Source organism: Dictyostelium discoideum, assembly GCF_000004695.1.
Source record: "Dictyostelium discoideum AX4 chromosome 3 chromosome, whole genome shotgun sequence".
Lineage (NCBI taxonomy): Eukaryota > Evosea > Eumycetozoa > Dictyosteliales > Dictyosteliaceae > Dictyostelium > Dictyostelium discoideum.
This window is the reverse complement of record NC_007089.4, coordinates 4,461,454-4,487,258: the sequence shown is the minus strand read 5'-3', so window position 1 is coordinate 4,487,258 and position 25,805 is coordinate 4,461,454. Positions and strand designations below refer to the sequence as shown.

The following is a 25,805-nucleotide window of genomic DNA, read 5'->3' as shown; positions in this document are numbered from 1 at the left end:
ATCCCATTCATGAGGTCTGAAGGTGGTTTAGATTCAATTTTCTCAACTATCGTTCAACAAACAGGTCCATTAAGACAACCAGATAATTGTGTTTGTAAGTTTTGATTATTTTTATTTTGTAGTATATACTACAATGTGTATAATTATACATATATATACTAATATAATTACAATTATTTTTAATTTTTATTATAATTTTTAGACCCAGTTTTAGCAGCAGGTACTGGTTTAGGTGTAGGTTTAATCACTAAATTTGGTGATCAATATAAAGTTATTCCATCAGAGTTTGGTCATATTAGCATTTGTTCAGATACTAATGATTGTGAACAAGAATTATTCAAAAAATTACAAAACATTATTAAAGAAAAGGAAATGTAAAGTATCATTATTATTATTATTATTAGTGTTTTAAATAACTTTCTCTTTATAGTAATATATATATATAACAAATCTAATTATCTGTTATTTAATCTATTTATTTCTAGTACAAGAACCAACTACTCATTAGAATATGAAGATATTGTTAGTGGTCGTGGTGTTCAAGCACTTTATAGTATTATGAAACATGAAAATGAACCAGAAAGAAATAATTCAGAAAGTAATTACATTTTATTTATTTATTAATCAATTAATTTATTTTATTTTATTTTATTTTATTTTATTTTATTTTTTTGAAATTAAATTTACTAATAATAATAATAAAAATTAATTAATTAATTAATTATAGTTGCAAGTCAAGCAGCAGCAAATCCAGAGAATTTAAATTGTAGTTGTGTAAAGACAATGAAAATTCATTATCAATATCTTGTTAGATGCGCTAGAGAAATTAGTGTTGGTACATTTGGTGCATCAGTTTTCTTAATTGGTGATAATATCGTTAGAAATAATGCAATGGTTTGTTCAATTAAACCATTTTTAGGAGAAGAATTCTTAGATCATCCAAAACTTGAATGGTTATCAACCATTCCAGTATTTGGTCAAAAGATTATCATTAATTTAAATTTAATTGGTTGTATCTTTTATGCAAGTTCTCAAATTTTAAAGAAAAACTAAATTTAAAAAATAAAATAAAAATAAAAATTTAAAAAAAAAAAAAAAAAAAAAAAAAAAAAAAAAAAAATTATTTTAATAAGAATTTGTTTAGTTTTAATATTTTTTTATTTTTTTTTTTCTGTTTATATTGGCATTTTTTTTTTTTTTTATATGGAAATTTTAAAAAAAAAACCCATTCACAAAAATATATTATTAAATGCATATAAATAAAGCTAATGTCACCTAAAAGGGTATTTTTTTTTTTTTTTTTTTTTTTTTTTTTTTTTGAAACTGAATTTAAATTTTCATTTTTTTTAATTTAATTTTATTTTTTTTTTTTTCATCACAGTGTGTTTATTTGTTTTTTTTTTTTTTTCTTTTCATTTAAATATTCATACATATTAATAATGGAATGCACTAATGATATAACACAAACTAACAATGGTAATAATCATAGTAATATAATTAATAATGATTTAGATAGTAATAATAATAATAATAATAATAATAATAATAATAATAATAATAATAATAATAATAATAATAATAATAATAATAATAATAATAATAATAGCCTACCCCCCACTACCATAACAACTTCAAACAGTATCGGATATGTTAATAGTACTATTTCTACAGTTAATTTTCCAGTTTCACATGGATCTTTTGTTAATAGGAGAAGAAAACATAATGTAGATAGCGGTGGAAGTACTGATAATAGTGGAACTGAAGGTAACTCTGGTGATATTGTTGGTAGTGGTGGTAATAATAATCTTATAAATGAAAATAATAATAAAAATAATGATAATAATAGTAGTGGTGGTAGTAGTAGTAATAATAATAATAATAATAGTAATACCAATAGTAATATTGATAATAGTAAAACCATTAACAATGATAATATCAATAATAATAATAACAATAATATCAATGGTGGGAATAAAACTGAAATTTATGATAATACAGGTATTGAAAATAAAATTTTAAATCAACAACTTAAAAAACAACAGCCTCAAGAAAATATTGGACTTGGGAAATTTCAACACCAAATACAACAAGAATTACAAAATAAACAACACCAAAAGCATATTAGATATCAACAACAACAAATGAAATTAGAGGAAGAGCAAAAGAAATTTCAACCTCAAAGACCTCAAAGGCAAAGAGTGCCACCTAAATCATTTAGTTTCGAAGCTACTTTAAATGGTTATGATGATGATATTGATGAAATTCATTCAAATAATAGACAACGTAAAAAACAAAATACTAATAATAATCGAAACAACAACAATAATGATGACGAGGGAGAAGATGATAATATTTCATATAAAATACAACAACAGCAACAGCAACAGCAACAGCAACAGCAACAACAACAACAACAACAAACTTCGCAGAGACAGAAACAATATCAACAACAGGAAGATGAAGAAGAGGAGGAGGTTGAGACGGAACAAGATGATGATGATGAGGAAGAACAACAAGAGGAGGAGAATGCTTATAGTGAGTATGGAGAAGAGGATGTTGATGAGGAAATGGTTGAAGAAGAAGAAGAAGAAGAACAAGAGGAGGGGGAAGAGGAGGAAGAAGAAGAGGGGGAGGAGGAACAACAAAATAATAGGAAGTATACAATTAGTCTAAGACCAAGAAGTAGTAAATCGCCACAATTCCCAAATTTCATTGATAATGATCTTGATTATAATAAGAAATCCAGAAAAAGAGTAATTATAAACACATACACACACCTTAATTTAATTTCTTTATTTTTTTTTTTTTATTAAAAAGTTTTTATTAATTTTCTCATTTGCTCCAAAAAAAAAAAAAAAAAAAAAGAATAAAATTACTACACCAGTACCAAGAAGAAGGTATACTAGTATTTATGATTATGAGGAGGAAGAAGAAAAACGACCAGCTACTTTATCAAAATCAAGATCAACTCAAATTGCTTTATCACAAAATGATATAAATTTATTCTTTAAAAGAGGTAAAAGAAAGCAACCATTTAATTTTCAAAGTATGTTAAATAAAGAATTAAATATGGATAATAATAATATTAATAATAATAATAGTAGTAGTAATAATAATAGTAATAATGCAACACCATCACAAACTCCACCTCAACAAACTAGAATTAAAACAAGGAGTCATTTACCCTCCTCAACAGTTGATCAAGAAGAAGAATTATCTCATTCAACTACAAATACTACTCCATCACCAAATAAAAGAAATCAAACAACACCAACAACAACAACAGCAGCAGCAATAACACCTTTATCTACAAAAGAAAATTCACCAAGTAAAATTTCAACAAGACAACATACAAATAGGACAACATCAACAACAACCACTGCGACATCAAACCCACATCAACAACATCAACAACACCAACAACAACAACCAGCACAATCATCATCATCATCATCATCACATCCACCATCAAAAAGAGTTAGAATTCCAACAAATAGATATGATCCATCAAAAGTTTATGAAAGATCAAATTCTAATAGATCAATATCTAGACCATTACAACCAACAACATCATCATTTTCAAATAGATCAGGTTGGAGATATAATAATAATAATAATGGTGGTCAACAATTTGAAAACAATAATGATGATTTATCTGATGATGAATTTGGTGTTGGTAAGAGAGGTTCATCAGGACCATTACCAATTAATTTAAGTGGAAATAAAGATTCAGAACCATTATCAATTGATAATAAGATTGGATTCTCATCAATTGGTGGATTAGATAAACATATTCAACTATTGAAAGAGATGTTAATGTTACCATTATTATATCCAGAGGTATTTAATAAATTTAAAATCCAACCACCAAAAGGTGTACTTTTCTATGGCCCACCAGGTACTGGTAAAACATTACTTGCAAGGGCATTGGTGAATGAATGTAATGTTGGTGGTCAAAAAGTATCCTTTTTCATGAGAAAAGGTGCAGATTGTCTAAGTAAATGGGTGGGTGAAGCAGAGAGACAATTAAGATTACTCTTTGAACAAGCGAAAGCTATGCAACCATCGATTATTTTCTTTGATGAAATCGATGGTTTAGCACCAGTTAGATCATCACGTCAAGATCAAATTCATAATAGTATAGTATCAACACTTTTGGCGTTAATGGATGGTTTAGATAATAGAGGTCAAGTGATTGTTATCGGTGCAACCAATAGAATAGATTCAATTGATCCTGCATTAAGAAGACCTGGTAGATTTGATAGAGAATTGTTATTCACTTTACCATCAAAAGAGGCAAGACATAGAATCTTAACAATTCATACTGAAAATTGGTTACCTAAACCATCATCACAATTATTATTAGAGATCTCTGATCAATTGGCTGGCTATTGTGGTGCTGATATCAAGTCTTTATGTTCAGAATCTGTTTTATGCTCATTAAGAACAACTTATCCTCAAATTTATAAAACTTCAAATAAACTTCAATTGTCTGTTGATAATATTTTGGTTGAAAAATCACATTTTCAAGATGCAATGAAATTAATAACACCATCTTCAAAACGTAATTTAATTTCATTCTCAAATCCACTTTCTTCAATTTTAAAACCATTACTTGAACCACATTTAAATTTATTATTAAAAAAAGTTGATTCAATTTTTCCAATTTCACAATTAAAAAATCAAAATATTCAAAATAATCAAAATAATAATAATGAAAATAATCAAAATAATCAAAATAATAATGAAAATAATAATAATAATAATAATAGTAATGAAAACATTAATAATAATAATAATTTTAAGCAATTATTTATAAATAATTTAATGATACAAAATTTTTCAGTTTATAGACCAAGATTATTAATTCATGGTGAACAAGGTATGGGACAAATTCAATTAGCAAATTCATTATTATATCATTTAGAAGAGTTTCCAATATTTTCAATTGATATATCGGCATTGATTAGTGATCCAACTTCAAAGACGGTAGAAGAATCATGTATTAGAATATTATCAGAAGCAAAGAAAGCATCACCTTCAATCATTTATATTCCAAACATTGATTGTTGGGTTAGTAATCAATTTGGTAATTTATCAGAGATTTTAATTTATTTTCTTAAAACCATAGATTCCAATCAATCAATTTATTTAATTTCAACAATGGAAGATTCAAGCGCATCAACAATCAATAATAGCTCACCAATTATTGATGAATTATTCTCTTCAAAATTTGAAATCTCAAAACTAACCAAAAGATCAATTAAAGATTTCTATGAAAATATTGTAAATGATATTAAAGAGGTTGGTATTACCATAAAGAAAGCATTGACTGTAAAGATTCAAGAATCTCAACAATTACCAATAGTACCATTTCAATCAGACTCTGTTAGAGAATTGAAAAAAGATAGACAATTAGTTAGACAACTTAGAATATTATTACGTGAAATGGTTTCAAAGATTATTTTCGATAAAAAATATCTCTCCTTCTTTAGAGATGTCAATGCTGAACAATTTCCAGAATATTATGAACTCATAAAGAATCCAATGAGTTTACAAAGAATCTCTCAAAATTTAGATTCATATGAATACATATCTTTAGAATCTTTCTTAAAGGATATAGATTTAATAGTAACCAATACAGAGTTGTACTATCATTTCAATGATTCAAATTCTTTAGAGGCAATCAAAGCAAACTCAAGATCAAAACAATTACAAGATGAAGTTTTATCAATGGTTGAAAATATTGATCCAACTTTAATTTCATCATGTGATAATATCTCTAAAAAATATTCTGAAAATTTATCTGTCTTGTATAATCAAAATTTTAGTCATTATCATCATCGTAATCGTAGTAATAGTAATAATAATTTAAATAATAATAATAATAGCCATAATCACCATCAACAAAATAATAATCATCATCATCATCATCATCAAAATAATGAAATTGATCCTAAATTACACAATAATAGAAATAGTAATAATAATAATGTACCAGTTAGAAGTGCAAGATTAAGGGGTGAAACTGCAACTTTAACTAATGAAATGGCAACTCAATTCTTTAAAAAGAAAAGAAAGAGACCATCATTATCATCATCTTCTAAAGATGATTCAATTAGTAATCCATTATCACCACTCTCTTCTCCCTCCAGAAATTTTGAAAATGATGAAGAAGATGATAGTAATATTAAAAATAACAACAATAATAATAATAAAGGAAATGAAAATAATCAAGTGACTGATAATGATGATGTAAATAATCCTTCAATAGATTCGGAGAATAATAATGAAGAAAATGAAAAAAATATTGTTAAATCCCCTACCCAAGTAATCCAAAATAGTGCTAATGGTGATAATAATGACGAAGAAATTCAAAACAACAACAACAACAACAACAACAACAACAACAACAACAACAACAACAACAACAACAACAACAACAACAACAACAACAACAACAACAACAACAACAACAACAACAACAACAACAACAACAATGTAAATCATGTAAATAGCGAAAATATAAAAAGGACAACAACAACAACAACCACTTCAATAAATCCCAATTGTAATCAAGATCAAATGAGTATTGGTGATGAAGAAGATGATGATAACAATAGTATTGGAGAGGATATAAACAGTACTACTAGTAATGGTCTTCATCAAAATAGCGCCAACAATGACACTAATAATTTGGAGAATATATTGGATGACGGTTTTAAATATAATGAAGATAATGATAATATTTTAAAAAGGAAAGAACAAGAATTGGTTGAAACTTTAGTAAACAAATCAATTGATTATAATGTTGAAAAACTTTTAAAAAATCATTCATCTATTTGTATGATAGTTTCAGAATTAATAAAGGAAAGAGAAATTAAAAGTAGTAATGATATTTTTGAATTCCAACTCAGAGTTTATGATAGAATTTTATGTCACCTTGGTGAATAAATTCAATAATAAAAAATCAAATAAAACTAATCATATAAATTAATTTTATTATTTTTTTTTTTAAAAAAAAAAAATTAATATTCGTTTTAATTTTATTATTTTTATTATTATTATTTATTAATTATTACAAATATTGTTGTTATTTATTTCTATTAATTTTTTTGTAAGTTGTGCGAGTTATATATATATTATACTATTTTGGAGGAAAAATAAAAAAAAAAAAAAAAAATGTAAATTATAAAAGATAAAACTTTTATAATTTACAGATTTATTGAGGATTTTGTTTTATCAATCTTTCTTGTAATTCAAAAGATTTTAATTTACTTGATAAAGATAAAACAGAATCACCCATAATTAAATCCCTAATACCATAGAGTTCAACACCTTTTGATAGAAGGAAGGCTGCTTTACGAACTTCTGTATTGAATTTTATAAAATTCTTTTCACTTAGGGATTTACTTGGATTGAAATCGAAAATGAATGGGTCTTGAATGTAAATATTTGCAGGTGTTGAATTAATTTCTTTACGAGATTTCAATTGAACAGCTTCACCTCTTCTAATATCAATGATCCAATTTTCGAAATCAAATTTCGAATAGAAATCAAAGAATCCAAATAACAATTCTGCAACAGATTCTTTGTTTTGATTTAATTTGAAACCATAATTTCCATTTGCATTATTATTATTACCATTATTACTACTATTTAAGAAAATGGTTGGATCCAAATAAGATACATTTACATTTTCAACAAGGACTTCTTTTGTTTTTGGACTCATACCTTTATGAAGACATGGTAGTACTGGTGGTTGTCTAGTTTGTAGGAAGAAAACAGTCAAATTTGCATATGAATAGGATGATAAACTCTTTTCAGCTGCATCATTTAAACCCTTTGATTTTGCCCATGTCTTAATTAACATAAACAATGGCTCCATTCTACTATCTATACTTGAATATGATTTTATCAACCTGGAATTTTCAATTGCTAAAAGATTATTTATACATAAATCAATATGAATATCATATTTTGCATCAAAAAATTTAATTAATGGTACTCTTGATTGACTAATTGTAACAATATTTTCATATCCATCTAAATTATTTAAAAATAATAATAATTAAAATATAAAATTGTTAAAAAAAATATATTATAATAATAATAATAAATAAATAAATAAATAAATAAATAAAATTACTCTTTTTTAAAATTGAAGAAATTATAAAAATTAATTTTTCATCATTCCTTTTTAAATTAGCACAAACATCAATATCACTATTTTTTAAAGCCATACTATTAACCGAGGAACCAAATAAAAATAATCTAATACCACTAATTGATCTTGTTAAGATTCTTGCTAAATCATCAAATGATTTAAATCTATTATCACTAGTACATTTAACCTCTTTATGTAAAGATAAAAGAATTGAATTTAAAGAAGTTGAAGAGGGATTTAAAGTTGTTGTTGTTGTTGTTGTTGTTGTTGTTGGTTCTAATGATAAAATCGAAGTTGAGGATGGATTTAAAGTTGTTGTTGTTGTTGTTGTTGTTGTTGGTTCTAATGATAAAATCGAAGTTGAAAATGATTTTAAGAAATCTGATAACCTAAAATAGAATTGTTTAATGTGATCAGATTGTTTAATAACCAATTGTTTTTGTGTTTCAATTTCATCTTTTTTTGAGCTTTTCTTCATTCTATGAACTTTGTTTGATAACCTTTTCAAATTCTTTTCCATTATTTTTACATCATCAATCTTTTTAAGAAATTGTAATTTTATATTCTTTTCAAATTGAATTAATGATTCTACTGTCGATATTGATTCATTAGTTACATTTGCTCCATTTTCAAATCCAATTTCAATTATACCATCACTATTTGATGTTGTGGTTGTAGTGGTAGTAGTTGTTGTTGTGGTTGAAGTCGTTGTTGATTCCTTAACAACCAGATTCTTTTTTTGTTTTTTTTGTTTTAAACTTAGTTTTTCAAATTTTTTTGAAATTTCTTCACCATCTTTTTCTTTGTTAATATTATCTATAACTTCCTCTTCTTCTTCAACATATTCTTCTTCTTCTTTCTCCTCCTCTTGTTCTTGTTCTTCTTTTTCTTCGTCTTCTTTTTCTTCAATATTTTCATTATTTTTTACATCACCATTATTATTTCCATCTTTAATAGTTTGTTGTTGTTGTTTTTGTTGTTGTTGTTGTTGTTGTTGTTGTTGTTTCTTTTTCTCTTGTTTTGCTAATTTCCTTTTTTCAGCTCTTTCTTGTTGTTTGGTTTTTAATGATGTAATTGTAGTTACTGCAGCAGTTGTTGTTGTTGATGAAGATGTTGCTGTGGATGTATTTGAAGTTGTTGAAATAATAGAAGCTGTAGAGTTTGATAACCCATTCTCTTCACAACCTATTTCTTCTAAATTTTTAATTTCTTCTTGAATATTTAAAATTTCTCTTTGTTGAAGTTGTAAAATTTTCTCTTTAATTTCTTTCTTTTCTAATCTCTTTTGTTGTTTCTTCTCTTTTTTTGTTAATTGAGCTTGTACCTGTTGTTGTTGTTGTTGTTGTTGTTGTTGTTGTTGTTGTTGTTGTTGTTGTTGTTGTTGTTGTTGTGGTTGTTGTTGTTGTGGTTGTGGTTGTTGTGTATCTATTTTCTCACCCTCTTTATTTTCATTTATTTCAGTTTTTTCGATGAATTTCATCTCTAATCTTTCTTTCTTTATTTCTTGTTTATTATCTTTACCATTTTCAATTTTATTATTATTATTATTAATATTATTATTCCCTTTTAATTCATTTATTTTTTCTTTAAAGATACTAATTTCAGAACAACTTGTTGAGATTAATGTTAGGATATCATGTAATATTTTTCTTGTTAATTTTGAATCTTGATTTTCAGTTGAAACACAAACAGAATGTATTAATGGTGTTATTTGATTTAAAAATTGATTATAACAATGGAATGAATGTTCGAAAATATTTGAATGATCTAAATTTAAAATTGGTTTTTGTAATGATAATGTTAAGGTTGGCCCTATATCAACTTTTTTATATCTTTTACTTAGACCATTCCTTTCTGATTCTGTAAATAATTTTTTATAATTTGATAAAGTTGGTGGTAATCTATCTCTTTCTTTATTCATTTTTTATTTTTTTTTTTTTTTTTATTTTTTATTTTTTTTTTTATTTTTTTTTTTTTTTTTAATAAATTTTTAAAGTTTCTTTGTTATTTCTTTATTTTTTTTGATAAGTAATATTTAAAAAAAAAAAAAAAAAAAAAAAAAAAAAAAAAAAAAAATTATGTTTTTTGTTCAATTGTGGTTAAATGGAATTAAAGTAAAAAAAAAAAAATTAAAAAAAAATTAAAAATTAAAAAAAAAAAAAATAAAAAAAAAAATTTTTTCAGTTTTTATAAAAAAAAAAGATATTTTCAGTTAAAAATAACAAAAAAAAAAAAAAAAAGTAATCTCCCAAAACCCAATTGAAAGTTTTTGGATTTTAAGAATTTCATTTTTGATGGCAAAATTAAAAAAAAAAAAAAAAAATTAAAAAAAAATAAAAAAAAATAAAAAAATTCAACTTGTCCAAATTTTTTTTAATTTTCTTTCTTTTTTTTTTTTTTTTTTTTGTTTATTTTAATTTTTAAAATAATAACCCTGATTTCAATCGGGGAAAAAAAATTTTTAAAAATTTTAAAATAAAAAAATTAAAAATAAAATAGATATTTTTTTCCTAAAATAAAAAAAAGAATAAAAAAAAAAAAAAAACAAATTAAACCGTTTCGATCAATCTTGATTTTATTTTTTAATTTATATATTTATTTTTGGATTTACTTTAATCTTGGTACCAATTTAAAACCAATAAACTTAATGAAGAAATAATTAAAAATATTAAAACCATCACTCTAAAATCAAAACTTTTCTTTGTTGCTTCATAAATTTGATTGTTTCCTCTTGTAACATAATTTGTTGCCTCAATAGTAGTAGTGTGTATATTTGTAATCACTTCTTTATGTTGTAAAATATGAGGTGTAATTTCATCAAATAGTTGTGATAATTCTTCAACTTGACGATTTATAACTCTTTTTTTTTTTTTTTAATAATAATAATAAAATAAAAATAAAAATAATGTTAGGATATAAATATTTCAATAATTAATTAAGTAAATATTTCTACATACTCAATTTGATCAGCTAATGTTTCTAATTCAGCTTTTAATTCAGAGTTTTGTTGTTCATAAATTTGCATTTCCTCTTCATCAAATTCATCATCATCACCATCACCATCACCACCATATAAATCTTTTGTTGTTACTTTCTTTTCATTCTCTTCTTCTTCTTCATAATTATATGAATTTGGATCTTTTGTTGATGATGATGACGATGGTTTATTTCTTAATCTTAATAAAGTTGTATTATCTTGAGTTGCTTTATTACCTAATTTTTCAGATTCTTTTAATTTTAAATTTAATCTGAATGATCTTAACTTTTTAAACGAATTTGAAACATTATTTAAATAATGTTTTAATTGATCGACGATATTGCTATAGAGTACGACTCTAGGACCGTAGTTTTCTAATGATTCTCTTAATGATAATCTACCAGTTTCAGATAGATTTAAAAAGTCAGCAGGATCATCTCTTATTATATCAAGTATTGCAATTGATGATGATGATATTGATTTATTACCATACCATTTAGATAACTCTTTTTTATAACTTTTTGATAAATCTGTATAATGCTTTCTAATTAATTCTTCAATTGATTTAATACTACTCTTACAAACTTCAATTTGGTTGGTTGATAATTTATCAATCTCCTCTCTCTCTTCATCTGTCATCTTTGATGACATTGATTTTATATGTGTAGTTGTATTAACATATGCTTCTTTATGTTCATTTAAAAATAATTCTAATGTATTAATTGTATTATACTATATTAATTTTTAATTTTTTTTTTTTTTTTTTTAAATTATTTAATAATAATAATAAAAATTAAATTTAAAAAAAAAAAAAGAATAACAATAAAAATTGGTTAAAAATGAATAAATAATATTTAATATAATATCTATATATAATATATATATATAAGCTTACAATTGAAATTGATGCTTTTATGATAATATCTGTTTGATGTTCTTTTTTTGTTTGATTCTTTTTTAGTAATGTTTGATTTGAAATTTTATTTTTCATTGACGGATCATTACATTTCCTTTTAACACATTCTAAGAATCTATTAGTATCATCTATCATTACCATTTTTATATATATGTATATTTTTTTTATTTTTATTTTATGTACCCCAAACTTAATTTCAAAATATAAAATTTTGTTTTTTTTTTTTTTTTTTTTTTTTTTTTATTTTTTTTTTTTTTTTTTTTTTTTTAAATTAAAAAAAAGTAAAAAATAAAAAATTAAAAAAAATAAAAAATAATAGATTTTTTAAAAAATCATTTTTTTTTTATTTTTTTATTTTTTTATTTTTTTTATTTTAAAAAATTCCCCCACATATACAAACTTAAATAAAGAAGACATGTCTTCTTCTATTTCTCCACCACCAATACCAACTCCAACACCAAAATTAAATGTGGATAATAATAATAAAAATAATAATAATAAACACCAAAATAAACATGAAGAGAATATAACACAAGATAGCTCATCATTCAATAAACCCTCATTTTGGGACGATTTAACATATAAAAAACAAGAGAGTGATAATTATATTATGCCACCAACTTGTTTTTCACTTCAAAGATTTGTATTATATGAAACTAAAACTGTAAGTTTAATAAAATGAAAATATTATATGTATTATATATATATATATTTTATTGAATTCATACTTAAAAAAAAATATAAATTTTAGAGATTTTATTTAGTTGGATCAAATAGAACAAAAAATAGATTTAAAGTTTTAAAAATTGATAGAACTTATGAAGAGGAAGTAATGATATCAGAGGATCCAACCGATTATAATAAACAACAAATTCAAGATTTATTAACAATGATTGGTAATGCTAATAGAGAGGGATTAACAAGAGTTTGTTCAGCATATGGTATTTTAGGATTCATTAGATTCTTACATGGATATTATATAATACTAATTACAAAAAAGAGAAAAGTTGGTATGATTGGTACACATTTCATCTATGGTATCGATGATATCACCTATGTCTATATACCACCATCATTTCCAAAAACTAATTCACCAGAATTTGCCGATGAAACTAGATACAAAGGTTTATTCCTCAGCCTAGATTTAACAAAAGATTTCTATTTTAGTTATACCTATGATATAACTAGAACTTTACAATATAATATGACAAGATATTTTCATTCACCAATACCAAAAAATATACCACAAACTAATAATAATAGTAATAATAATAATAATAATAATACAAATACAAATACAAATGAAATTAATAAAAAGAAATTATATTATAATGATCAATTTACATGGAATCACTTTTTATTAGAATGTTTAGTTGATCAGGTGAAGACGTGGTATTGGGTGTTACCGATTATTCATGGTTATTTCGTTCAGGATAAGATTGATATTTTCGGTAAAGGATTAGATTTAATATTGATAGCACGTCGTAGTAGATATTATGCAGGTGCAAGATTTTTAAAACGTGGTATTAATGAGAATGGACAGGTTGCAAATGATGTAGAGACTGAACAAATACTTCAAGAACCATTGACTGGATGGTCTAGTAAGGCAAAGTTCTCTTCATTCGTTCAAATTAGAGGTTCAATACCATTGTATTGGGAACAGGATAACAATATAATGACACCTAAACCACCAATTAAAATTCAACGTATGGATCCGTTTTTAGGTTCTACTATTTTACATTTTCAAGATTTATTTCAAAGATTTGGGTCACCCATTATCATATTGAATCTTGTTAAATCCAATGAAAAGAAACCAAGAGAGAGTATCCTAAGAAATGAATTCACTGATTGTATCAATTGTTTAAATGAAATGTTACCTGAACAACATAGAATTCATTATCAAGCTTGGGATTTCCATCAAGCAGCTAAATCAAAGGATGAGGATCATATGGCTTGGTTGGATTCTTTTGCAAATCAATCAATTTTAAAAACTGGTATATTTTATTCAAGTTCAAAATTATATTGTAATTTTTTAAGAGAGAATTATAATTCAAGTAGTGATGATAATGGTGGTTCAACAACAACAACAACAACAACAACAGCAGCAACAACAATAAGTGGATTAAATGAAAAAGAGAATGAATTATTTAGTTATTTATTTAATGAAATTGGTACTGAACAAATTGGTGTAGTTAGAACTAATTGTATTGATTCATTGGATAGAACAAATGCAGCACAATTTTGTATTGGGAAATGTGCATTAGGTTATCAATTGTATTCTATGGGTTTATTGGATAGTCCATCATTGGATTTCAATACAGGTATAGTTCAAGTTTTAATCGATATGTATGAGGCATGTGGTAACCAAATCGCTTTACAATATGGTGGCTCAGAATTAGCAAACACAATTAAAACCTATACCAAGCATTCACTATCTTCTCAATCTAGAGATTTAGTTAACGCAATTAAAAGATACATTAGCAATTCATTCATTGATGCCGATAAACAACATTCAATTAATTTATTCTTGGGTTATTTCGTGCCGGCTAAGCAAATCGCGATCGAGAAAATACCATTATGGAATTTAGAAACCGATCATTATCTACATAATATAACCAATAGAAAACAACATCACCTTTTAGCTTTTACAAATTGGTGGGATCATTCTTTGAATCAATTTAAAAAGTCATCTTTATTATTCAATTTGGTTAGTAGAGCTTCAATGATTCAAATGATGAAGGCCAAATCCCTATATGAATTTGAAGATACTTTCTATAAAACTGATCGTTTAACTTTATTTGAAAAACATTTCTCTTATCGTTTTTGTGATCCAATTCGTTTTAGAAATCAATCTTCACCATTAACAATTACAATTGAAAATCCAAATCAAAATTTATCAACTCCTTATTTACAACAAAAACAAAAATTAGATTCAAGTCAAAATCAATTAAATAATAATGATTTTGATCAACAACAACAACAACAACAACAACAACAACAACAACAACAACAACAACAACAACAACAATCAAATCAATTAAATCAACAACAACAGCAATTAAATGATGAAGATAATAATAATAATAATAATAATAATAATAATAATAATAATAATAATAATAATAATAATAATAATAATGATAATATTAATAACAATAATATTAATAGTAATAATAATAATGAACAAGATGAAAGTAAAAGATATGATATTAAAAGATGGGTTGTGTCATTATCAAAGAGAAACAATTCAATATTTAAAAAGAATGATAATAGTTCAGTTGTAGGATTAAATGATTCAAATAGTATAATTGCAGAATTTAATAGAAATAAAAATAAGAAATTAGGTTCAAATATTAAATTACATAATGGTCCAGATTATCAACCTTTGAAACATTTTGGTATACATTTAGGTACAAATAATTTTGATTTAGAGATATTCAATCAATATATTAACTATCCACATTTAGAAAGTCCATTAGAGTATAATAGTCAAGATCAATATTCTCTAAAATATTATAAAGAATATTTAAAAAATACAAATGAAAAATCAAAATCAAAACTTTATTCTTCCTTAAATGAAAATAAATCAAATGAGAATAATAAAATCAATCTTAAAAATTCAAAAGTTTTATCATCCTCAACACCAATTTTATCATCTTCATCATCAACTCATAATAATAACAATAATACTAATAGCAATAACAATGAACATACAAGTTTAATTGATAGATTAATAAATGATCAAGAAAATGTAAACAGTAATAATAATAATAACAATAATAATAATAATAATAATAATAATATCAATAGTAATAGTAATAGTAATAGTAATAGTAATAGTAATAATAATCATAATCATAATATTGCTAATAATAATCATTATAATTATACTAATAATAATAATAATAATGGTAATCAACAAAAGCAACAACATCAACAACAACATCAACAGCAATACCAACAACAACAACATCATAATCATCATCAACAACAGCAAAAACAACATGATATTAATGATAGTAGTAATAGTAATGGAGGTGGTAGTGGTAATATCATTAGTAATGAAGGTGGTGTTATTTTGAAATCTCCAATTTTATTACCACCTTCAAAACAACCAATACATTATACAAATGAGAACTATAGGTATCAATATGAACCAGAAAAAAAAACTTTAAAAGATAGTCAAACCCACCAAAGCTATCATTATCATCATTCAAAAAATCAACCAATTAATATTGGTAATGCAAATATGGGAGATAGTAATAATAATATCAATGTTAACCCTAATATCAATACCAATTATAACAACAATAATAATATTATCAATACCCATCACAACAACAATAATAATAATAATAATAATAATAATACTAATAATAATAATAATAATAATAACTTCAATAATAATCAATATCACCAACCAATACCAAATTCACCATTACGAAATGGTTTCTCATCGATTAATGTTGGTGGTAGTGGATTTTCAAATTCTCAAAAGAAGACAACAAATGAACAACAATCGAAACATTTTAAAGATATTACGAAACAAGATCTTAAAAGTTTTTATTATCAATCTTATTTATCCACTCATAGTTGTACATCTTTATATCCCATCCCACCAAATAATCAAGATCTTTATTCAACTTATGTTAATTTACCAAAATCTTTAAATCTTTAGAATCCCAATTAAAAAAAAAAAAAAAAAAAAAAAAAAGAAATTTGGAATTTTTGTTTAATGAATAAAATAAAATAAAATTCACCATTGCACAGGGGTGAAAAAATATCAGTTTTTGATTAGTTGGAAATTTTATTTTTTTTATTTTTTTTTTATTTTTTTTTAATTTTTTTTTTTTCTGATTTTTTTTTTTTTTTTTGGGAAAAAATGAAACCACCCAATTTTTTTTTTTTTTTAAAAACTTTTTTTTTTTATCATTATTATTGAACTATAAATAAATTGTGGTATATTATATCTATTTTGTAGTTTAAGTTATATTTAAACTTTATATAAATAAATATGAATAAACCATTAATTTATATTTTGTTATTATCGTTTTGTTTATTCAATGTTTCAAAAAGTTTCAGTAAGTATTGATTTTTTTTTTTTTTTTTTTTTTACTGCCATATAAAAAAAAGAAATCGGATAATTTTTTTTTTTTTTTTTTATTTATTTTTTTTATTTATTTTTTATTTATTTATTTATTTATTTATTTTTATTTAACTTTACTAATTAATTAATTAATTAATAAATAAAAATTTCAAATTATGTATATGCATATAGGTAATTTTGTAACAGATAGTTGGATTACAATTGTAATATCAGGTACTGAAAATGCACCAAAAGCAGTATCATTACATTCAGCAGCATTAAACCCAATTAATAATACAATGATTGTATTTGGTGGTAAAGATTCTGATCATTTACCAAATAATAATTTAACAATATACGATTTAATTCAAGATTCATGGTTAGCAAAGAATAAAAATGCAAATCATACAAAATTAAATTTACCAGGTTCAATACCATCTGAACGTTATGGCCATGTTGCTTTAACAACACCTGATAATAGAATGTTTATTTTTGGTGGTAGAAATCAATCAACTGTTTTTAATGATATTTATAAATATAATATGGGTAAATTATAATTTTTATTTAATTTATATATATATATATATATATAAATGTAAATATATATTAATACTGTATATATATTTAATTTATATATATATGTATAAATGTAAATATATATTAATACTGTATATAATTTTAAAATTATTTAGTTACAGATAATTGGGAATTAATAAATGTTACAGTTAATTTACCAAAAGGTAGATGGGGACATAGTGGTGTTTTATATTCAATTTATAATTGTTTCTATTTTTATGGTGGATCAAATACATTGAGTAGAGATGGACCATTTTTAAATGATATTATTAAGTTTGATTTTGAAAGAAATGAATGGACAACAATTGAAGAGAAACAATTATTTGCACCAAAATTTGGTTTATTTTTACACTCATCAATAATGACATTAACTAATCAAATGATAGTTTTCGGTGGTAAATATAATGAGAATAGTACTACCACTACTACATCAACATCATCATCATTATCATCATCAAAAGTTAGTGGTGCAATTTATATTTTCGATGCAGAGAATGAGAAATGGGTAAATGCAACATTGAATTCCACATCATCAACACCAGATTCAAGATATGGCCACACCGCTGTATTGACACCATTGGGCACAATGTTGGTATTTGCTGGTAATGATTCAACTTCGAATGCAGTTTCATCAGTTTGGAGATACAGTATAGAGTTTAGTAAATGGGAATTCGTTTCAAGTATTGGTAGTGGTGGTCCTGATGCTAGATCAGGCCATACTTCAATAACCACGCTTTTCAATACTATGATTACATTTGGTGGTCAAAGTTCTGGCACTAAATATTATAATGATCTCTATAAATATAATATCATAAATTCAGTTCTTAGATCTTCTTCTGATGGTACAACTTTGGTTGTATTATTAAGTCTTGTTGGTGCTATGATCATTGGTTTATGTTTCGCTTTAGATTATATCACTGAAAAGAATGAAATTGCAAGATTAGAAAGATTAGAAAAAGATGCTATTGCTAAAAATAATGAATTAGAATTAAAAAGAATTAAAAAAGAAAGAAAAGATAAACAACTTCAACCATTATTTGAAAAATTCTAAAAATAAAAAAAAAAAATATTTTAAAAATAAATAAAAATTCTAAAAATAGAAAAAAAAAATAAAAAATAAAATTAATTTGTTTCATATTTAAAATATCCATTTTAAATTATCATTATTTGATTTCTAAAAATAGAAAAAAAAAAAATAAGAAAAATGATTTACAATTTAAAAAAAAAAAAAAATGAAGTAAATTATAAAAAAAAAAATTATTGTCACTGTAAAAAAAAAAAAAAAATTAATTTGTTTTTTTATACATATTTACAATTTAAAATATCTAATTTAAATCTATCATTATTTAATTTCTAAAAATATCAAGAAAATGTGGGTTAATTTTGGGCGCGAAATTTTTTTTTTTTTTTAATGTGAAAAATTTAAAAAAATGAAAAATTAAAAAAAAAAAAGCCGGTTTAGAATCGACTGATTTAAATAATAATTCATTTAAATAAAATTAATTTAAAAATCTTAAAAAAATAAAATGTTAATTATCAATGAATAAAAAATTTTCAAACAGGAAAAACAGATTTATTGGATGATTTTAAATGAATAAATAGTAAAAAAATATATAAAAAAAAAAATACAAAAATTTAAAAAATAAAAATTTAAAAAAAAAAAAATGAAAAATTAATTTCATTTCCTCTTTTTTTTTTTTTTTTCTTTCTCATTTTATAATAATAATAATAACAATAAAAATAATAATAATAATAACAATAAAAATAATAATAATAATAATAAAAAAAAAAAAATAATAATAATAAGCAAAGAAATTAAATCAAAGAAAAGACTTTTATGTTTCAATTTTTGAATGGATAATATAACAACAAGTATTATTAATAATACTGGTATCACAAATAATAATAATAATAATAATAATAATAATAATAATAATAATAATAATAATAATAATAATAATAATAATAATAATAATAATAATAATAATAATAATAATAACAATAACAATGGTGGCATTAGAATTATTAATAATAAAAAAAATAATAGCAATATAAATACAAATAAAGAGGATGTGGACGTTAATGATAATAATGATGATGAATATCAAGAAGAGAATAACGACGATGATGACGACGATGACGACGATGATATTAATAATAAAAATGAAAAAGAGAGTAATTTAGCTAGCACACAAAATAGTAATAGTAGTGGCGGAGGTGGTGGAGGTGGTGGAAGTGGTGGCGCAGGTGGTGGCAGTGTTGGTAGTAATAAAAGAAGTAAAAATGGAAGTAATTTAAAAACAATATGGTCAGAGAATTCATCTATGGATGATTCATCAGATACGCCATCAATTGAAGCATCTATTTCTTTGTCATCATTATCCTCAACTATTTCTAGATTAAATAGTAATACATCCAATATTACAACTACCACTTCTTTTGCTACTTCTAATAGTTTAGGTGAAATTGGTAGTAATAGTAACAGTAATAGTATTAAAAATATAAACAATAGTAATAATATAGTTAGTAATAGTAATAATAATAATAATAATAATAATAATAATAATAATAATAATAATAATAATAATAATAATAATAATAATAATAATAATAATAATAATAATAATAATAATAATAATAATAATAATAATAATAATAATAATAATAATAATAATAATAATAATAATAATAATAATAATAATAATAATAATAATAATAATAATAATAATAATAGCCCAATAATGGGATTTAATACACCGAGTTTACCTATGGCACAAAATCAAATTAATATAAATTTAAATAACCTCAACAACAACAACAACCAGCAACAACAACAAAATAATGGATATTCACTATCACCTTCATCAACACCATCATCTTCACTCTCTTCATCATCAAATAATATATCAAGTGGAAATAGTGGAGAATGTAAAAAATGTCATTGTAAGAATTCAAAATGTTTGAAAATGTATTGTGAATGCTTTGCTGCAAAGGTATTATGTAATGGTTGTTTATGTTTTGGTTGTCAAAATAATGAGGCAAACATTGAAAAAGTTGAAAGAGCAAGATTTCAAACTTTAGAAAGAAATCCAGATGCTTTTAATCCGAAAATTAAACCTTCAAATTCAAAAGTAACTATTTATTAAATAATTAAATAATTAATTAAATAAATAAATAAATAGATAATAAATAATAATATAATAATTAATAATATTATTAACCCAACAAATAATAGATAAATAATCAAATTATAATTGATAAACATTCAAAAGGTTGCCATTGTAGAAAAAGTAGTTGTTTAAAGAAATATTGTGAATGTTTTCAAGCTAGTATACCATGTAATGAGAATTGTAAATGTTATGATTGTAAGAATCAAGCCCATCATCATTTACATCATCCTGATAATGGAGGTACTATCATTAATAATAACAACAACAATAATAATAACAACAACAACCATAACAATAACAATAATAATAATTTAAATAGTATTAAAAAATTAAATGAAAAGAAAATGAATAAAAATAAAAAATCTGAAACATTAACACCATCAATGTTAACACCACAATCAATTGAAACAACACCTTCACCCATTAATAGTAATGGTAATTTTAGTAATAATAGTAGTGGTGGAAGTAATAGAGGTGTTCAAGAATTTCAATTTCAACAACCTCAACAATTACAATTGCAACATCAATTACAATTTCACCAACAATTATTACAACAACAACAGCAACAACAACAACAACAACAACAACAACAACAACAACAACAACAACAACAACAACAACAACAACAACAACAACAACAACAACAACAGCAACAGCAACAGCAACACCATACTGAACAAGTTCAATTACAACAACAGCAGCAACAACATCCACAACAATACCACCACCACAATCAACACTTTAATAATAAAACCTTATCACCATTTGTAAATAATATATCACCTTTTTTAAATCACCATATTGAAAATAATAATAATAATAATAATAATAATAATAATAATAATAATAATAATATCCACCACCAACAATTAAGTAATAAAAGACAAAAAGTAACCCATGGAAATGATACGATTGGGCAAGATCAAACGGAAATAAATTTATTAAACCAGTTTAAGAATGAATTAATTCAAAAATCATTTGTGAGGTACTTATCTTTTTCACCCAAAAAAAAAAAAAAAAAAAAAAAAAAAAGATTGCTAACCTTTTTATTTTTTTATTTTTTTTTTTTTTTATTCCTAAAAGTCTTGCACATTCACATTTAACAAACAACAGAATCAAAAATATGGCTATTGATTTATTATCTTTGGCAAGTAATACTGATAAAATAAACAATAATAATAATAATAATTCTGTTAGAGGCAATTGTAATGAAAATAAAAAAGAGGATGAAACTTTGGATAATAAAGAAAATATAGAGAATAGTAATAATAATAACAATAATAATAAAATTAATGGAAAAATAACTACTACAACTACTTCCAAATCAAATCAAAATGAAAAATTATCTTTACTTTGTGATGAAGAGTTAGAAATCAATACAGATCCAACAAATAATAATAATAATATTAATAATAATAATAATAATAATAATAATAATAATAATAATAATAATAATAATAATAATAACCTTTTTACAGAACAATCAATTAAAATGTCATATATAAAGAGAGAAACAGAAATTTTAAGATCATTTTCATCATTTTTAAAGGGTATAATTAAAAATTCCGATACAACTTTTCAAATAAATAAATAATAATTAATTTAAAATGTAATAATTATGAATTGGTTTAATTTTAAAAAAAAAAAAGGAAAAAAATCTATTTTTATTTTATTTATTTCTTTAATATATTTATTTTTATTTTATTTGTTTGTGTGGGAATATTCTGGCATTAATTTTATTGATACAAAGTAGTGATGTAATTTTGAGTTTGAGGTTATTCCAATGAATGAAATATTATCAAATGAATTTGGGTAATATTTTAAAAATAATTCAAATAATGATATAGAGTCTTGAATAAAGGTATCAGTTCCTGATATACATTTATTTTGAACAAATCCAACATCAATGGATTTAATAGTATTGGAATGATTTTCAAATATGTATTTAAAAATATCATAGTAGCATAAATTAAAAGTTTCACAATAAATATTGATTTTCTCTATTTTTAAATAATTAATTATAAATGAAACTAATTCTTTTTCATTGGCAACAATTGAATGATTTATAATATCTTGTGTGAATTTTTCATTTTCTTGATATTTAAATAGTTGGGACAGGTCGATGTATTTTTTAAAGTTTATTAATTTACTATCATTGATCTTTCCAACTGATAAAGATCTTATAAATTCTTTATTTAACATTGCGATATTACCAGCTTTTTTAAATACATTTGCTTCTTTGTTTTCTTCAAATTCTTTTAAAAATAAATCAAATCTATTAATATCTAAATAATAATATAATTGCTTATTTACTTTTAAAGTATTATTATTTGACCAAAATTTATCAATATATTCTAATAAATTCATAAATGATTCGTTTACTATAAAATCAAATGAAATTTTTATTGGATCTAATATTATTGGAATTGAATCAGTGGGATGAATTTGATTATAATTAATAGCAGAATTACTACAATAATATTTAAATCCATCTGGGAATTTAAAGGATGGTGAAACTAAATTAATCAAAAGTGATGATAATAATGATTCATTTAATAATAAATATTTAATAAGTTTTGGTGATTTGATATTTAAATAATAAAATACATGAAATTGTGTGTGCTCTAATTTAATATTTAATATTAAAACAAGTTCTCTAATTTCAATAACTTGATTAATTTTTACATTTTGATTTTGAATTAACTTTTTATATAAATAATTTATAATAGTTTCAAATAATAATTCTAAATCATTGTTTTGTAAATTTGATTTTGCTTCATTTATCCAATATTTTATTGAATCGATTACAATTTCAACTTTAATATTTTTAATTGTTCCAATATCAGTTTTTGAAAATAATTGATCTAAAAATAAGAATCTATATTCATTTAATTTTGATTTTCTATTCCAAATTGAAATAAACTGTTTAAAATCATTCTTTAAATCTATTAAACTAACATATAATAAGGTTTCATTTAAATTATATGATATTATTGATTTAAATAATAGTTCCATAATTTCTGATTTATTTAAATATTCTTTATTTCCATTTACTGTTATTAAAGGATGACTATAGATTGATGGATAAATTAATGACCTCATTAAACTTTTTCCATAAGAGTATTTGTTTAACATTAAAATTGAGTATGTATAAAGTTGATGTGTTGAAAATTGAACTAATCCTTTTTTCATTTTATTATTATATATGGTTTTAACATTTTTATGATTTTTTGATTTTAATTTAAATGTAGATGATAACCAATCAATTGTTTCTTTATCATTTATAAATAATTTATTTAATCCTCCATCGATTGGTTCAATCATAATTTCTCTTAAAATTGGATTCCATTCAAATGGTATTGAAAATAACTTTTCTAAATTCTTTCTTTTAATTTCATTAATAATTATTTTATAATTATATTCATCATCCATTAAATAATTAATTATTGTATCAATTATTTTTTTAAATAAGTTTTTGAATTTTTGACCTTTAATTGGAATTTCACTATCAATAATTTTTAAAATGAAATTTGTTAATTCATTTTTATCATTCAATTTTATTATCTCATCAAATTTTTGAAAAACATTTAAAAAACTTAATGTTTTATAACTTGAGTTATTATCCATTTCATCAATTAATTCTGAATATTTATAAAAATAAATTTTATAAATTTCTTTTGAATTAATTTCTAAAATAAATAATTTAAATAATTGTTTTTCTTTTTCATTAATTGAAGTTTCATTATTATCGAATATTTCAAACATTTTTGATTTAATTTCTTGTTTTTTATCTATCAATTGTTGAGATTCATCGAAATATAAATTCTGTATATACAATCCAAATAAAACTAATAATTTTGAAATATTGAATGGATATTTAAATTGATCCCTGATAATTACTGTAATTAAATCTTTTGTGACTTTAAATTCATTTTTAAATAAATTAGTTTCAAATATTGAAAATAATTGTTTAGCAGATGTCAAGCTTGGTAAATTATAACGTATATATGGTGTACTATATTGAGTATATAAACGATTTTGAATCGGAAGAATCATTTCAGGATATTTAATGATAATATTTAATATATCATTATTTTCATTATTTTTAGAATTATTTATTGACTGATGAATAAGGGATAATTTAAAATTTTTGCAGGTTTCTCTTAATTCAAAGTCACACATTAACAATAATTCATCCAAAAATTGAGCTGAACATGTTTGAACTGCTTGATCAATATTAAATCTAGTTATTTCCATAGAGTATGGTTCATTAACTAGCACTTTTATCATTTTTAATTTTTCATATTCTATTGCAACACCAATAATGTAAGGTTCCAAATTATCTCTTTGATTATTCATTAACATTTTTAATAGTTGGATTGACAAGTTTTCATCTTTTATTTTTGCCAATGATTTCATACCAAACACACAAATTTGAATAAATTCTTCATTTTCAATCTTTTTCTTTAAAATTTCAAATTCACAATTATCTATCATCCATTTTAATGAATTAATATCTTTAAATTTAATTCTAGATTTAGAATTATACATTCTATAATCTTTAAATTTAATATCCAACACTATTTCTAACTGTTCAAATATTTTTTTATTTAAATAAACATTTCTATAAACTTTCCAAAATAAATTTTCATTTTCATTATTATTAATAATATGATCCATTGCTTTGACTAATTATTTATTTCAAAAAATTTTGATGATTTTTTTTTTTTTTTTTTTTTTTTTTTTTCGTTAAAATTTTTTGGGAATTTTTGTGGAAAAAAAAATCTGATAAAAGATTGGCTTGGTATTATGACCTGTCAAAAAAAAAGACTGAAATACCAAAAATATATATATTTTTTAAAAAAAAAAAAAAAAAAAAAAAGGAATAAAAATAATAATAAAATAATAAAAAA

The 25,805-nt window shown here is 22.7% G+C and overlaps 8 protein-coding genes across 8 annotated transcripts in view; 5 read left to right on the top strand and 3 right to left on the bottom strand.

Moving 5' to 3' along the window:
* The window catches only part of DDB_G0281523 (hypothetical protein), a gene marked incomplete at both ends in the record, with an annotated part of 1,692 nt that extends 639 nt beyond the window's left edge, over positions 1-1,053 (top strand). The window contains 4 exons of the mRNA XM_635580.1: positions 1-94; positions 203-374; positions 486-598; positions 728-1,053. The exon at positions 1-94 is cut by the window's left edge and continues 123 nt beyond it. Coding sequence (XP_640672.1) covers positions 1-94; positions 203-374; positions 486-598; positions 728-1,053 — 705 coding nt within the window. The remainder of the gene's footprint in view (positions 95-202; positions 375-485; positions 599-727) is intronic.
* A 386-nt stretch (positions 1,054-1,439) lies between these two features.
* Positions 1,440-6,954, top strand: DDB_G0281521 (bromodomain-containing protein; the record flags this gene model as incomplete). Its single annotated transcript, XM_635579.1, has 2 exons — positions 1,440-2,753; positions 2,866-6,954. 2 exons carry the CDS (start codon positions 1,440-1,442, stop codon positions 6,952-6,954), a joined length of 5,403 nt encoding a protein of 1,800 aa, XP_640671.1.
* Positions 6,955-7,222: 268 nt separating this feature from the next.
* On the bottom strand, positions 7,223-10,088 carry DDB_G0281431 (hypothetical protein; the record flags this gene model as incomplete). Its single annotated transcript, XM_635578.1, has 2 exons — positions 7,223-8,046; positions 8,150-10,088. 2 exons carry the CDS (start codon positions 10,086-10,088, stop codon positions 7,223-7,225), a joined length of 2,763 nt encoding a protein of 920 aa, XP_640670.1.
* Positions 10,089-10,779: 691 nt separating this feature from the next.
* DDB_G0281429 (hypothetical protein) lies at positions 10,780-12,201 on the bottom strand (the record flags this gene model as incomplete). The annotated part of the gene is made up of 3 exons (XM_635577.1): positions 10,780-11,026; positions 11,125-11,876; positions 12,040-12,201. The coding sequence occupies 3 exons, from the start codon at positions 12,199-12,201 to the stop codon at positions 10,780-10,782; spliced, it is 1,161 nt and encodes a 386-aa protein (XP_640669.1).
* Positions 12,202-12,475: 274 nt separating this feature from the next.
* DDB_G0281427 (hypothetical protein) lies at positions 12,476-16,738 on the top strand (the record flags this gene model as incomplete). Its single annotated transcript, XM_635576.1, has 2 exons — positions 12,476-12,724; positions 12,812-16,738. The coding sequence occupies 2 exons, from the start codon at positions 12,476-12,478 to the stop codon at positions 16,736-16,738; spliced, it is 4,176 nt and encodes a 1,391-aa protein (XP_640668.1).
* A 336-nt stretch (positions 16,739-17,074) lies between these two features.
* Positions 17,075-18,773, top strand: DDB_G0281425 (hypothetical protein; the record flags this gene model as incomplete). The annotated part of the gene is made up of 3 exons (XM_635575.1): positions 17,075-17,141; positions 17,339-17,692; positions 17,839-18,773. The coding sequence occupies 3 exons, from the start codon at positions 17,075-17,077 to the stop codon at positions 18,771-18,773; spliced, it is 1,356 nt and encodes a 451-aa protein (XP_640667.1).
* An 802-nt stretch (positions 18,774-19,575) lies between these two features.
* Positions 19,576-22,486, top strand: DDB_G0281519 (tesmin/TSO1-like, CXC domain-containing protein; the record flags this gene model as incomplete). Its single annotated transcript, XM_635574.1, has 3 exons — positions 19,576-20,853; positions 20,958-21,877; positions 21,976-22,486. The coding sequence occupies 3 exons, from the start codon at positions 19,576-19,578 to the stop codon at positions 22,484-22,486; spliced, it is 2,709 nt and encodes a 902-aa protein (XP_640666.1).
* Positions 22,487-22,593: 107 nt separating this feature from the next.
* Positions 22,594-25,572, bottom strand: DDB_G0281423 (hypothetical protein; the record flags this gene model as incomplete). Its single annotated transcript, XM_635573.1, has 1 exon — positions 22,594-25,572. The coding sequence occupies one exon, from the start codon at positions 25,570-25,572 to the stop codon at positions 22,594-22,596; it is 2,979 nt and encodes a 992-aa protein (XP_640665.1).
* Between the last annotated feature and the right edge of the window lie 233 nt (positions 25,573-25,805).